The sequence below is a fragment of the Pogona vitticeps genome, chromosome 5 (assembly GCF_051106095.1).
Source record: "Pogona vitticeps strain Pit_001003342236 chromosome 5, PviZW2.1, whole genome shotgun sequence".
NCBI classification, from domain to species: Eukaryota; Metazoa; Chordata; class Lepidosauria; order Squamata; family Agamidae; genus Pogona; species Pogona vitticeps.
The window spans coordinates 220,502-235,189 of NC_135787.1; the positions used below are offsets into that span (position 1 = coordinate 220,502).

At 56.1% G+C, this 14,688-nt stretch overlaps 1 protein-coding gene across 1 annotated transcript; it reads right to left on the reverse strand.

Annotated features, from left to right (window-relative positions):
- Positions 1-10,031, reverse strand: LOC110079826 (uncharacterized). The gene is made up of 3 exons (XM_020795190.3): positions 4,921-10,031; positions 3,892-3,966; positions 1-420 (listed from the first exon to the last, which is right to left on the reverse strand). The coding sequence occupies exons 1-3, from the start codon at positions 6,210-6,212 to the stop codon at positions 222-224; spliced, it is 1,566 nt and encodes a 521-aa protein (XP_020650849.3). The 5' UTR covers positions 6,213-10,031; the 3' UTR covers positions 1-221.
- Positions 10,032-14,688: the final 4,657 nt, after the last annotated feature.

The following is a 14,688-nucleotide window of genomic DNA, read 5'->3' on the forward strand; positions in this document are numbered from 1 at the left end:
TGAAAACAGGCATCTCGGGGGAATTTATCGAGACTTCCTTAGGTGGAGGGGGCACTTCTTCTTCTTCTCCGCAGGAGCTCTGCATGTAAACAGTTGTAAATAAAATACTGTAATAATAAAAATTGCTGGTGCAATCAAACCTGTGGCTCCGTGGCTTTGACTGGAGTGGGGAGAGCTAGCTCACAAAGTCTTCCCTCTGGGCCACTCTACGGGGCGCCACGTCACAAGAACCAGAAGAAGCACTTCCGCCTCGACTTCTTGGGCTCCGCTCTCACCGGGAGCCTTGGTGCTGGTGGCAGCTTGTGGTGGCTCTGCGTGGTGGCCTGTCCCTCTGTGGGGGGCGTCCGACCCGGCTGCACCTCAATGGTGCTCAGCACTTGCCGAAAACGCCCTTCCTGCTGCCGGAAATCGTGTTCCACGCTGTGGGATCATAGGAAGCAAGTGAGTGAGCGAGAGAGAGAGCATCGGCGGCTTGTCCTGACACCCCCCCCACCTTACCAACCCTGTTCTAGAGGTCTGCAGGAGACTTTCCCCCAGCACACACCAAGAGCTGAGGGAGAAGATCAGCGATGGCCCTTCCTCTGCAGAGAGAAGGAGACGCCTGCCCGTCAGTTTTGCCACCATGGCCAGGCTGCCTTCTCTCCCCGCCAGCCCGAGGCTCTCCTGCCACATTGGGTTTGCCCCCTGCGAGTGGAGTTGCCCACAGAATCGGGCTGGTCTCGGAACTTCCACCTGGTACTTTGCGGGCAGAGGCTCCCACTTTAGAAGCACAGGTCTGTAGAACTGACGGGAGCCGTGGGCTCTGCTGCCAATCATCCCAGAGTGCAGGACGTGTAAAAAAAATGGTCTCGTGCTGCAGGAAGCCGGATTTAGGCTGAATATCAGGAAAAACATCTTGTTAGGGCAGTACGGCAATGGAACCCATGGCCCTAAGGGGAGGAGGTGGCAAGCGCTCCCAACGCTGGACCCATTCAAGAAAAAACTGGACAGCCCTCCGTCACGTTGGCTTAGATCTGGATTCCAGCGCTGAGCAGGGGGTTGGACGTGGAAGGCCTTAGGCGCCCCTCCCAAGAAGCCAGTGGAGTGCAAACACACTCCATCATTTCACTACATGTTATGATCATGGGTTGCCTGGGTTTTTGTCCAGAAGACTGGAGCGACATTTATGCTGCATTACCAGAATGTAGATTTATTTTTACTGCTGTTGCTTATTACGTTCTCTTAGCTACTTTGAACAATGCTGTTGGGAGAGGAAAGCAGGCCAGTCGACAAAAGAGCATAAGGCAGAGGCCAGGGGTCCTGGCCATGCGTCCACTCCTTCCATGGACACCATGGGATGGGGAGGGGGAGGGAGGGAGGGAGGGAGAGAGAGAGAGAGAGAGACCCTACCAACAACAGCAGTTGCCTGCCTCTGCCGACCCAGCATGTCTCACCAGGCACAGCAGTGGGCAGAGACAGACCCGTCAATCCCAATTAACGCTGAGGCCTCCTACGAGCCAGGCAGAAGGAGCCGGAGGAGCAATGGGAAAAAAGACAGAGGCCCAGTCCTGCCCATGAGAGACTCACGGCCCACTGCCGCACCGCCGGAAAGCAAATGAGGACACAACCCATCGCAAATCGTGAGGTCAAGCAAAACTTAGTGCACAAAGCAGCACGAGATGGCTCCTCCTCCAGAGTCGTGGCAGCCGGTGTGCGGAGCCCGCCTGGTGCGTGGAGGCTCCACCGGACCCTTCTCATCCCCTTTGTGGCAGGACCCTGAGCCCGGCCTCAGCAACCTCAAAGGCCAGCCTCTTCCCCGAGCCGAACCCCATTGGAGCAAAGGACCTCTGGAGAACATCTGGCTGTTCAACGCCCACCCTCTGGTGGGAGGCACACTAGGGCTCCTGGCTGCAAACAGTCCCCGGTCCTTTCCAGAAGCTCAGCAAGTCCCAAGCAGGTGGTAGAGCCCCCCCGACTCCAGCCCCTCCCTGGGAGGATGATGGTTCCGTCAGAGAGCCCTCTCTGCCTGGCCTTGGAGGCCTTGGAGGCAGCGTGGGCCACCGAGGGCGTCCGTGGGACTCTCCTTGCTCTGCGGCCAGACCAGGGACCTCGAAGGCTCTGGGGAGGGCCACAGCCGGGGCCCCTCCTTGGGAGCCTCCTCACGGAGCACATGGCGCTCGTTCCATGGGTCCCTCCGGTTCCCCCCTCCCTCCTCCCCTCCACATTGCTCAGCTGCGGCTCCCCCATTCCCCCTCCCCCCTCTACAGCAGGACCTGACGCATCCCCCAGGGCCACCACCAAGGGAAGGCGCAGGGCCCCCCCTCCCCATGGTGCTTAGCCAGGCGTGACGGGGGGGAGGGAGGGGAGCTGCCACTGTAGGGCCTCTTGTCCTGTTTGAGGTGCCAGCCAGAGGTGACAGCTTCTGCCAGGCGGTTGCTACGCTTCGCAGGCTGCTGTTGCCCCCCCCCCCCCGCAGTGAGAGCCTCTGTTCTCCACATCAAGGCCCCTCTACTCGGAACGGTACGGCAGGGCATGCATGCGCTCGAGCCCAGCCCCATGGAGCCCCCCTTTCCACCTGCTTCCCCCCCCAGGGCAGCCCCTGTGCCACAGCAGAGCCCCAGCACTGAGGAGGGCCTGTGCAAGCCGCCTGGGGTGGCCTGTCTCTGTGCTGGGTGGCGCCATCTCACCCCCACACCCACGCCAGCCCCACAACACCCGCTCTTTCTAGTCATGACCCTCCCCTCCTTTGGCAGGGCAGGGTGCCATGACAACAGCAGTGCTGCTTGGTGAGCAGAGCAAGACCTTAGGAAACCTCTCCGTCCTTAAAAAACAAACAAACAAAAAACCAGGTGCAAAGGGCCAAGAGGGGCTTTGTCCGGCTCTGGGGAGAGGCCAGTGCCCCGGCCAGCCAGGGAAAAGACCATGTGGGGTCAAGGAGAAGGAGAAGGGGCTGGGTGCATCCAGAAGCCTTGGGGGGGGAGGGGGAGGAACGCATGGCAGAGAGGGGCTGCTGCCCAGAGACCAGGGCCTGCCCCGTCAATGGGGGCTGGCATCGCATGGGCCGCCCTGTGCCCCACCCCAGTGGAAGATTCAAGAAGGTCTCCAGCTGCCAATTGCTTTTAATTTCTGATGTGGACACAGGTACACACAGTCAGGTAAATGAAAGGCAGGGAAAGCGCCATGCTCGGGAGGGCCCCAGGAAAAGACGCAAATTCCTCCGCACTCACGTTGTGTGTCAAGAGTGACACAGCAGGGTTTGGTCCGCGGAAGCCAACTCCTCCACAGAAGCACCATAGGATTCTAACAGTATCCACCCCTTCCACCCCCAGCTCCACAATTTTGCTTTATGATCTGAAGAGAGGACCCTTCTCCCTCCCACTTCCCTCTCAAGCACAACCACAGACCCACAACCACTGCGTCTCCTCCCAGTTCCGGATGGGTGTCTGTTTTGCTACAACATGATGAAGGGAAACACATCTGGTGGCACCCACCCGCCCTCCCCACAGCCACCACCATGTCTACCTGTCAAGCAAGGGTGAAAGGTGGAAGCAGGTCAAGCTGGACCCTGCCCGGCCAGAAGATGCATCCCTTGCCTGCTTCTGTCCAGACCCATCCGAGAATGGGACTGGTCATGCCCAGACAGGGGCCAGCTGCAGGTCGGGGGGGAGGGGTAAGAAGAGCCTCTGTCCCCATTCAGCAGCAGGACAGCGTCATCCCCGGAGGGGGCATCAAAGGCAGATGGCACCGCTGTGCCCAGATCACCCCATAATAAATAAATGGCTTTGAGCACTTGAATGGGCAACTGGCAGCAGAGAGAGGGGAGGCGGGAAGGATGCAGGAAGGGCGGGGGGTGGGGGTGGGGCAGGGGCAAGGGTGGGAGAAGCCCGTCTGGAAGGCCTTGCCGGGTCCTACCTGTAAATGACACACGCGCACTCTCGGCACCTCCCACAGTTGAGGATGTCTTGCCCTGTTCGATAGGATTGCCTCCTGAAACAGCAGAAATGCACCCACCCATGAGCAGCCTGGCCAGGCCTCCTCCCTGTCAACCGCCACCCTCCCTGGCTGGGATTGCTGCCCCTTGGGGGTCTTACTCTGTGGGGCAAGAGCAGCCAAAAGGAGAGGCTCCAGCTTAGCCCCATTACCCCACCCCCACCCCCACCCCCACGGCAAAGTACTGAGGCCAAAGGGGTGGGCCAGCCCTGCCGTTCTGCTGTCCGACTGGCCCACCCGTGCAAGGTCTCTGCTGACGAGAAGGAGGCGTTTAGCCCTGGCTACCGTGGCTAGCAGGCACTGATGCGCCTGGCCTCCTGCTTGCTCTGCTGCCTTCCAGCTCCTGAGGGTTTCCACCGAAAGGAGCCTGGCTGGTTTTTCTCTGCTCACACGCTGAGCAATGTGCCCAGAGTCATCTGCATTCCCCCAGGAAGCCCCTTTCTGGAAGCTGAGAGGCTTCAGCATCTAAGACTGTTCTCCCCTCCCCTCCCCTCCCCTCCCCTGGATGACGGCCACAGACACGTAAGGTGGTGGCCTGGCCTTGAGGGATCTCTAAGCCTTCCAGTGCCAGATGGGAAGACACTCCGGGAGGGGACGGGGCTGGCTGGGCCAGGGAACCACCTGCATGCAAAGCAGCTTATCGTCAAGCACCACATTCGGAGGACAACCGTCCGGCAAAGGGATGGGATGGGGTGGGGGTTGCTCCACAATTTCCTCCTTGGGCTTGCTGGGGACCGACCCACCGAGCAATGGGCTATAAGGGGCTAGCCAAATGTGGCAAGATGGGCTGCCCTCCCCCTTCCCCCCCCCACCGCTTGGGTCAAATGGCTGGAAGACCTTCGGCTGCCTGTTAGCCTCACCCAGGACAAGGTTGCGGGGGGGGGGGAGCACTTTTCCCTGAGCACAGAAACCCCCTTCGCCCCCACCCTGCCCCCCCTTCCCCCAACTCACCCGTCCCGCTGGGCTTCCTTCTTTTCCAGGTCTTGGATGACATCCAGGAGAACCTTGATGGCCTCCTGGCTGGTCTCCAGCACCCCTTCCAGGGAATGCAGCCGGGACTGGAGGTCTCCCGTCTCCCGGGGGCGCTCCTGGTCGGTCGGGGGCAGCCTCTCCATGGCCTTTTGGGTCCCCGGCCGCTGTGCTTGCTCCACAGCCACCAGTGGCAGGAGGTCCTGGACTTGCTGCGGAGACGCCGCTCGCTTGGGGGTAAGGCAGGCCCTGGAGAGGGTGGGCCTCACCAAGAGGGGATACCCGGGAGGGGGCAGGCTCTTCTCCCCAGGGGGGCAGGGTGCTTGCCCCCGCCAGAGGGCAGCAGCGGCCTCTGCCTGGAGGCTCTGGGGGGAGGCTGTGGTCCCCACGGATCCCCCAGGCACAGAGGGGTCCCTGTCCGTCAGCTGGGGTGGGGGTCCGAGGCCAGTCTCCTTCCGGGGGGAACCCTGAGCAAGAAGGTGAGGGGAAGGTCTGCCCCCTACAGCGGCACCTGGCGGCAGCGGCGGTGGCAGGAGGGCAGGCGGCCTCGGGCGGAGGGTTTCAGGGCTGACACTGATGCCCTTTCTCGGGGGGCTGGGAGGGAGTTGTGGGCTGGCCACCCGGGGCGTCTGCTGGGAGGGAGGATCCCACCCAGCAGGGAGGCACGGTACCCGCCCCAGGTACGACTGGCCAGGGCCAGGTGGAGGTGCTGGCGGCAGGGCAGGGCACAGAGCGGCAGGAGGGCTGGGGCCCCTGTGGGCTTGGGAGGAGGCAGGGCACAGGCTGTGTGCAGAAAGGCTGGTGGAGGAGCCCCACGGGGGCAGATCCTGGCCCAGGCCCCCAGGGGAGCGCCCCAGGGGCTCATGGGCAGAGGCCCAGGGTGCCTGGCTGGGCAAAGGGCACCCTTCCAATGGCTGTTGCAGGCCAGGCCAGGTCTGGATGGCAGTGCTGGCACCTCTCTGGGGCCAAGAGGGCAGGGGGAGCAAGCAGGGCTTTGCCTGGGGCCAGCTGCACCGGGCAGGGTTGGCGGCCCCCCTCTCCAGGGGTCTCGAGGCACACGGGGTCTGGGCAGGCAGGGGGGGCTCCTCACCAGAGCTGCCATCCACCAAGTCCTTGAAGCGCACCTGGTGGGGCCGGTGGTGGCGGCGCGGCAGGCAGCCCTCCGCACCCGGGGAGTCCCTCCTCAGCAGCGCCGACCGCACAGCCATGGCTTTCTCCCGGCTGCCTTCTGCCCCCTTGGTCACGAAGGGCCCGGGCTCCTCTGAGCTGGCCATGGCACCCCTGTGCGCACACTAGTCCTTTACTCCTGGGCAGCCGTAGCCCTGGGCGCTTCTTCCATGTGGAGCCCTGGACGGGGGGGGTGCCCACTTCAAGGGGACAGCCACACATTGCCCTGCTGGTGGCCGGTGCCCCATGGGTGGCCGCTGGAAGGGTCTTTGTGGACGGAGGCCTGGCATCAGCCCCTGGCTGGCGGGAAACCCACGGCCCGTGCCATTCATCTCTCTTCAGGGTCCGACGCGCCATCCCTCGCTGGGCAGGTGGGGCCTCTCTCGTGCCAGGGAGAAGGGTTGTCCACGCCTCCTGGCCATGGCCCTCGTGGTTGCTCTTTCACGGTCAGTCGCTTGTGGGGCTGGCAAACCGTGGTGGGGCCAGGGGCCAGGGGGTCACCCCAGTCCGGCACATGCCCATTCCAGAAGTCAGGCCTGCAGGGGAGAGAACGTGGCTGAGAAAACTGCTCTCACGACAGCGCGCACCTGGAGCAAGCTTCCCTTGGGAGCAGTAGAGGAACTGGGCCACGATCCTGGCACAAAACGCAGGAATCCTGCCCGATGCCCCTGGCAGGAGGAAAGGCAGAAAGCAGGTGGCCTCGCTCAGTGAGGGGAAAGGGCCACCAGGAAACGGTGGCCCAGGTCCTCCCACCTACCATGTGTCGGGCAGACAGGCAGCATCCAACCCAGAACAGCCTGGAGAAGGGGGCATCTGTTCCAGAGCTGGGAGGCGAAAGGGGACTGTCCAGACCTCCCACTGCCAAGGGACTTCCTCTCCCCTGCCCCCCCCCCCCAAGGCTCCTACTGAGCTTGGCCATCAAAGTCCTACTTCATGCTCTTCAATGGGCCACTTGTAGAGAGACTGGACAGCTTCTTTCGAAAGAGGCAGTGCTAGGCAAGCTCCTCAGCCTGCAACCTTCCTCTCGAGTCGCTACCCCCTTAAAAAGGTTGAGAGAGAGAGAGAGAGAGAGAGAGAGAGAGAGCACTTGGCGGCTAATGGACACAAAGAGGATGGATCGGTACAGCTGCCTCTCTGGGCAAACCGGCCATGGGAAAAGCAGCTCCTTCGGCATCAATGGGCCAAGGGTGGGGGGACCGCCTCACAGTGCCACCAGGCAGAAGTGATGTCCTTCCCAGCCTTGGAAGCCCACTCACCAAAGGAAGAAACAAGGGTTGTTGTGGGTTTTTCGGGCTTCTTGGCTGTGTTCTGAAGGTTGTTCTTCCTAACGTTTCGCAAGTCTCTGTGGCCGGCATCTTCAGAGGACAGCACTCTGGTGTAGTTTTCTTGGGAGTTGAGTATTTATGGCTGTGAGGTAGGCTTTTGTCCTTTTCAGGAGATCGGTGATTAGTGTGTCTTGTTGTGGGTGTATTGTTGTGATAAGGAGGACAGATTATCTGTCACTGTGGTTGATGGCTTTCATTAGCTGGTCCTTTGGGTGTCGTGATCCCTGGTTCTTGTGACTGGGTAGAGTTCCTTGACCTTTTGCATACTGTATTTTTGAGAGCTGGGAGCTAAGTTTTGTTGAGCTTCACAACTTCCTCTTTTTTATTGAAATTCTGCTGGTGCTTGTGGATTTCAATGGCTTCCCTGTTCAGCCTGACGTAATGATTGCTGGTGTTGTCCAGTATTTCAGTATTTTGAAATAGAATTTCATTTCCAGCTTGTTTCAGGGCATGTTCAGCTACTGCAGATTTTTCTGGTTGTTTTAGTCTGCAGTGTCTCTCATGTTCTTTGATTCTGGTGTGGATGCTTCGTTTTGTAGTTCCAGTATATACCTGTCCACAACTGCAAGGTATCCAGTATACTCCTGCAGTGGTGAGGGGATGCCTTCTGTCCTTTGCTGACCGTAACATTTGTTGTATTTTTGTGGTGGGCTTGAATACGGTTTGTAGGTTGTGTTTTTCCAAAGAGCCCGAAAAATCCGCGACAACCATTAGATCCCAGCCATGAAAGCCTCCGCGAATACAAGAAACAGGGGGTTCAAAGAGCCCCCTCAGCTTGGGGGAAGGGGCTGGCACAGGCCTTCCTCCCTTCCCAGGCTGATAGGCACACTGGCTGACTGCTGGCCTCAACCAAGGGATGCTGAGGAGCCCAAGCCCTCAGAGTCAAGAGGCTGAAACAGCCCTCTTTGCGGAGCAGGCCTGACCTGGCTTGCAGTGTGGACACGGGGCTGCCAGCCCAGACAGCCAGCTTAAATCCGCACACCAGGCTAAGGCCCCCATGAGTTCAAGGCTGCGACTGAAGGGGTTGGACGGTGAAGTAAGCAGGGGGGGGTAAGAGTCACAGCAACCCTTTGCCCAGCATCCCAAAACCCTGGAGAGCATCCTGGATGGTGTCGGACCTTACGTGGATCTACAGATTCCTGGCTGGTTTTCTCCTACCAAAAGCAGAGGAAGAAGCCAGAAATCCTGGACTTGATTCTAACCAAAAGGGATGGCTAAGTGAAAGAAGTGGCAGCAGGAGGAACTTTGGAGGAAAGTGACCATGTTCTACTTGACCTCTCGATTTCAAAGGAAACAACAGCAGAGTGTAGCTACATATATACGCTTGATTTTAGGAAAGGCACTTTTAATAAACCGAGAACAATGATAGGTATGGTCATAGGATCCTAGAATCATGGAGTTGAAAGCTTGTAAGGCCTTTGAGTCCAACCCCTGACTCAAGGCAGGAATCCAAATCAAATTAAATTAAATTTTTATCTTGAGTATTGTGTCCAGTTCTGTACACCACATTTCAAGAAGGATGCTAACAAATTGGAACAAGTACAGAGGAGGGCAACCAAGATGATCAGGGGACTGGAAACTGAGCCCTAGGAGGAAAGACTGAAAGAATTGGGCATGTTTAGCCTTGAGAAAAGAAGACGGAGGGGAGATATGGCAGCACTTTTCAGATCCTTGAAAGGTAGTCATTCGGGGGAGGGGCAGGGTCTGTTCTCGATCACCCCGGGGTGCAGGACTATGTAATATTGGGGTCAAGCTACAGGAAGCGAACAGGAAAAACATCTCAACGGTTAGAGCAGTGTGACAATGACTTCCTATTGCCTCAGGAAGTGATGAGCGCTCCAGGGCTAGAGGCATTAAAGAGAAAACTGGACAACCATCTATCAGATGTGCTTTGATTTGGATTCCTGTCTTGATCAGGGGGTTGGACTTGATGGCCTTATAGGTCCCTCCCAACTCCATCATTCTAGGATTCTATCAAGTTGAGAATGATCATAAAATCACAGAATCATGAAGCTGAAAGGAGCCTATCAGGCCATCAAGTCCAACCCTCTGCTCAACGCAGGAATACTAATCACAAGATATCTGCCGGGTGGTTGACTGAATTTATCTTGAATGCCCCCAGCGCTAGAGCACTCAACACTTCCCAAAGTCATGGGCCCTGTTGTCGTACTGCTCTAACAGTTAGGAGGTTATTTCCCGATATTCAGCCGAAATCTGACTTCCTGTAATTTGAGCCCATGATCTCCTTGGAGGACCCATGCCTCTCCCAGAGGTCTCACACACAACTAGCTCCCTGCATGCCAAATGTGAGCCCTCACAAGTCCATCTCTGTTGCAACTCCATTGTCATGAATGCCACCAGATCTGCCACCTCCTACCAGAGGCATAAGTAAGCCTATGGGGACAGGAAGGTATGGGGGGGCAGCGGGGGGGGGCAGCAGCACTTCCAGCACAGGCCAGTGGGGGATCTGGCCGAGAGAGCCGCTCTCTTCCATGATCCCTGCCTTTGCCTCAGCCATTCATCAGGAAGGAAGCCAATGACGGTCAGTCAACCACCCGGGAAAGGGTCTCCTCCCTCTCAAAGTATCTCCAGAAGCCAGAAGAGATGGAGGAGGGGGAGAGGGAAGGAGCACAAGGAGTGGCTGCCCACAAAAGGGGGTCTCTCCCAGGTCATCCGGGGGCAAGTCCTCTCCTACTCTAGAGGCAGCCACTGCCTAAGGTGGGGCGCAAAGCCACAAGCACTCTCTTCGGTTGCAACACCCTGACCCCCCCCCCTTTTTTCAGGACACTTGGAGACACCATCTGCCACCCCACATCCAGGGCCGGCCTCAAGGGCCATCCATGCAGGACAGCCCCAGGACCCCAGCGCAGCACTCAGCACCGAGGGGAGGATTGTCTAGGTGCCCAGCTTTACTCCTCCAGGAAGCACCCTCCATGGTGCCCTTGGTGGGCTGCAGGGGCCCCAGCTGGGTGGGCAGAAGGACTGGCCAACCCGTCTTCTCCCTCGCTCGTGATCATGCTGGGCATGTGAAGGGGGCAGATCAAGCCCCCCCACCCCCACCCCAATGACTGCTTTGCACAGCACAGCTCAGCGGGGGGGGGGCTCAGGCGGGACTTTCTGGCCTCCCGCTCCAGCTTAACAATCAGAGCATGGAAGGCTGCTGCCCTGGCCCCCTTGCAGCAAAACACAGAGAGAAGTCGTGCCCCCTCCCTAGCCTCAATCCCGCAGGGCCCCCCTGTCCCCTCCCCTGCACATGCCTGCACTGTGCCTCTGCCTCGCTCAGGCAAGAAGCAAGCTGCACAATCAGCAGAGCTGCTCTGAGCTCCCCAACGCTGCTAACCAGCAAACTTTCCGACTGCTGAGTGAGCAAAAGTCTAGCGTTTCCCCAAGCACAGTCGGCATCAGGCACAAGGAGAGCGGAGGGCAGGCGGGGGGGGGGCTGGGGAGAGAAGGGAGTGGGGGCTGCCTCTGCTCACCCTCCCTCCCACCTTCCAGCTGCTGGTGGGGGGGGGCTGATTCTGCTTTCTAGCACTATGAAGCAGCAGTGGAGGGTTGCGGGGGGGGGAGAGGGCAAGATCTCAGCACATCTTTTCTCCACAAAATGTATCATTCCACAGTCCTCCTCAGGTGTTTCCCTTTTATTCAAACCTTTCATGAGCCTGTGGTGTCATCGCACTGGAACGTTGCTCCAGTCCCTTCCTGATTTTCACCCCCTTCTGCCACCTTTTCCATCATTATAGTATCTTTTCCCAGGTGTGCTGGCCACAGCTGCACACAACACTCCAGTGTGGCCACCCAATCAATTTGGCTGAGCAAATGGAGCATCATATTGACAGGAACATTTTTTTCAATCCTTTCACAATTGAGCTTAGTATGGAATGTGCCTTTTTAACAGCTGTGCACATGCAGTCAATGCTCAGGTGTAGCTATCTATCATGACCCTAGGGGCTGTTCTTCAGTTGTCCTTAACTAACAGCTTGCATTTCAGACAAGAAGCTACTTTTGGGACAGAATATGAAGAGACAGAATGGTTTCCTATAAGCAATGGTATCAGATAAGGGTGCATTTTATTCCTTTACCTGTTTAATCTGTACGCAGAACATATCATCTGGAAAGCTAGACAAGATTCAAATGAAGGAGGAGTGAAAATTGGCAGAAGAAACATCAATAATTTAAGATATGGAGATGTCACCACCTTACTTGCAGAAAGCAACAATAATTTGAAACAACTGTTAGGGAAAGTGAAAGAAGAAAGTGCCAAAGCAAGATTGCAGGTGAACACGGAGAAGACAAAAATAATGACTAGAGATGAACTACATAACTTTTACATTGAGAAAGAAGAAATTGAAATAGTTAAGAGATTTTGTATACCTTGTTTCAACCATCAATCCTAATGGAGTCTGCGGCCAAGAAATCAGAAGTCTTGGAAGGGCAGCAACGAAGGAATTAGAAAAGATTCTCAACAGTAAGGATGAATTAATGGAGACCAAGGCCAAGATCATCCACACTCTTGTATTTCCAATCATCATGTATGGATGTGAAAGCGGGACAGTTAAGAAAGCTAAAAGAAAAAAAGGTTTCATTTAAAATGTGGTGCTGGACAGCTTTGCAGATACCCTGGACTACCAGAAAGACCAACAAGTGGGTGCCAGAGCAAATCAAGCTTGAACGTCAACCAGAATGTTGAAATTGAGGCTGTTCTAGTTTGGGCACATCATGAGAAGACAGGATTCTCTGGAAAAGACAATAATGCTGGGAAAGATGGAAGGCAGCAGGAAAAGAGGGAGACCCAATGTCAGATGGACAGACTCCCTAAAGGAAGCCACAGGCTTGAGTCTGCAATTGCTGAGCAGAGCCGCTGAGGAGAGGGACCTTTTGCTCATTCCTAGGGTTGCCATGAGCTGAAGGCATGACCAGCTCAGATCCCATTACTCCTCAGGTGAGGCTGAGAACCATTTCTCACTTACGTCACGCATCACTTGTCTTTTTAAAGACGATTTCCTGAACCCTTTTTTGCTTTAGAAATCCGAAACAATTCCTTTCCGGCAGCAAATGCTGCCACAGCACTACTCAGGTCTTGCCACCAGTCGTTTACATGCAGACCTAGAAGGGAACATTGAGGGGTCCACCGATTCACACCCCCCCACTTGGAAACCCAGCCCTTTATTCCCAAAGTTAGGGTTAGTTATTGACTAATCGAGAGGGCCTCCCTTAACCTGATGAGGGGGCTTAGGGTGTCCAGCAAGCTGAGAGCAATGTCATCAGAAAGCCAGACTCCTTCACTCGTCTGGATTCCTAGCACGGTGGCCCCAAGGTAGAAGGGTCAAAACGAAGCAATCAGAGGAAGATGGATCTGCCCTCTTCGGTGTGTGTGTGGGTAAACGGGCGCATCTGCAGAAGGGAATGGACGGTTCCAATGGTGATAGGAATGGAGAGACTCCTAGAGGACAGCCACTGGTCAGCAGCCCTGTGAAAGGTGACCACTGGGGAAGGATCTTTCAGTGGGACACTCAGGCTAAGTTGTATTCCTCATGAGCAGACGGTAGCAACAGCAAATCACTGCTGAATATTTTGTACTTGGAAAACCTTTGCCACCTCAAGGTGTGCATCTAAGAGGGGAACAGTGAGACAATTCACAATGAAACAGGGTCTGTCGCGATTGCCTTGTGGCCAAGCTGGTGAAACGTGGCCAAGCTGATGCTACCATTGAATGGATTTGTAGCTGATTGACAGGCCACACCCAAACAGTGCTCACCCTCCCCACAGGGGAGTGATCAGTGGGTTGCCCTGGGGTTTTGTCCCAGTCCTGGTATTGTTCAGTGTTTACATAAATGACTTGGATTGGGTGGGTGGGTTAGGGGGGATCTTCATTACATTCACCAAGGAAGGACACTAAACTGAGAGGGTGGGGGTTTGGCTAATACTTCAGAAGATAGAATCAGGATTTGGGAAGACCTCAACAGACGAAAGAACTGGGACCAAAGACAACAAAATGAGCTTCAACAGCAGAAAAAATGTGAAGTTCTACACTGAGGTGGGGGGAATTAGATGAAGAAATACTGTATGGGATGTGAAACACTTGGCTGGACAGTAGCCATACATGTGAAAAGGAGCTAGGGTTCGTCGTCGGCCACAAGCTTAAATATGAGTCCACTGAAGTTGATGACTAAAGTTGTTGTTGTTGTTTAGTCGTTAAGTCATTTCTGACTCTTCGTGACCTCATGGACCAGAGCACGCCAGGCCCTCCTGTCTTCCTCGGCCTCCCGGAATTTGGTCAAATTCATGTTGGTTGCTTCGCAGAAACTGACCATCCACCTCGTCCTCCGTCGTCTCCTTTTCCTCCTCTTGCCTTCGCCCTTTCCCAACATCAGGGTCTTTTCCAGGGAGTCTTCTCTGAAGATGACTGAAGAAATAAGACACTAAATCATTCATCTTTTCTGTTTCTTAATTTCATTGTTAAAGTCCTGTAGTTCCTTCGGTGATTGCTGTCTTCGTAAGGTTCAGTCCTGTTTTTGCCCCTTCACTTTCATCAGAAGTTCCTTCAGATCAGTTCTGCTTTCTACCAGTACTATCATCTGCCATCATCTTCATATCTTCAATGATTGATGCTTATTCCATCCCACTTTTCACTCCGCTTTTATCTGTATTTGATCAACACAACTGCCCTTTGGGAGTTTCTCTGCCACCGTCCCCACTGGAACGACCCATTCTCTCCTTCTGGTGCAGCCCCGACTCTTGAGGAGGTTCGATGCCTCTTAGCCAGGGGTCTCAGGTGTGACCCTTCTCTTGTGGATGACCCTGCTCAGAGTCCAGACCAGGGACGGAGTCTGGCTCCCTGATGGCCTTGCTGTCGGCTTCTCCAGCACACCAAACACCCTCACCCTCTTAAGGTGTGCCTCCTCCTCCTCCTCCTCCTCCTCCTCCTCCTCCTCCTCCTCCGTTAGCACAGTTTTAACTCCTTGCTCACTCAAGAGCCCTGACTGGCTTCCTGCTGCTGATGCCCCCTTTGGGGCTTGGGGGATTTTAGGAACAGTTTCCCCAGATCTTTTCCTTCCTGCATAACCCCCCCCCCAAAAGCCCCATCGGCTGGCCCTCCTTTTCTGGGAGTTCCTGCTCTTCTTTGTACAGGGTCAGCTGGTGCCCACTGTGTCTGGTGTGGAGGCAGGCTCAGCCGCTGCTAAAGGCAGGGGGAGCCACGAGGACAGGCAAAGGGGGAGCGGAAGAGGGGGGGTCCATAGAAGAGAAACTGTCTTATTCA

What these genes read in the sequence shown, in the direction of transcription:
- LOC110079826 (XM_020795190.3), bottom strand. Translation starts at nt 6,212, where the DNA reads ATGGCCAGCTCAGAGGAGCCCGGGCCCTTCGTGACCAAGGGGGCAGAA. An exon ending in AAGGAAGCCCAGCGGGACGG is followed by an intron (nt 3,967 to 4,920) that starts GTGAGTTGGGGG and finishes CTGCTGTTTCAG; the next exon opens with GAGGCAATCCTATCGAACAG. An exon ending in TGCGCGTGTGTCATTTACAG is followed by an intron (nt 421 to 3,891) that starts GTAGGACCCGGC and finishes ATGATCCCACAG; the next exon opens with CGTGGAACACGATTTCCGGC.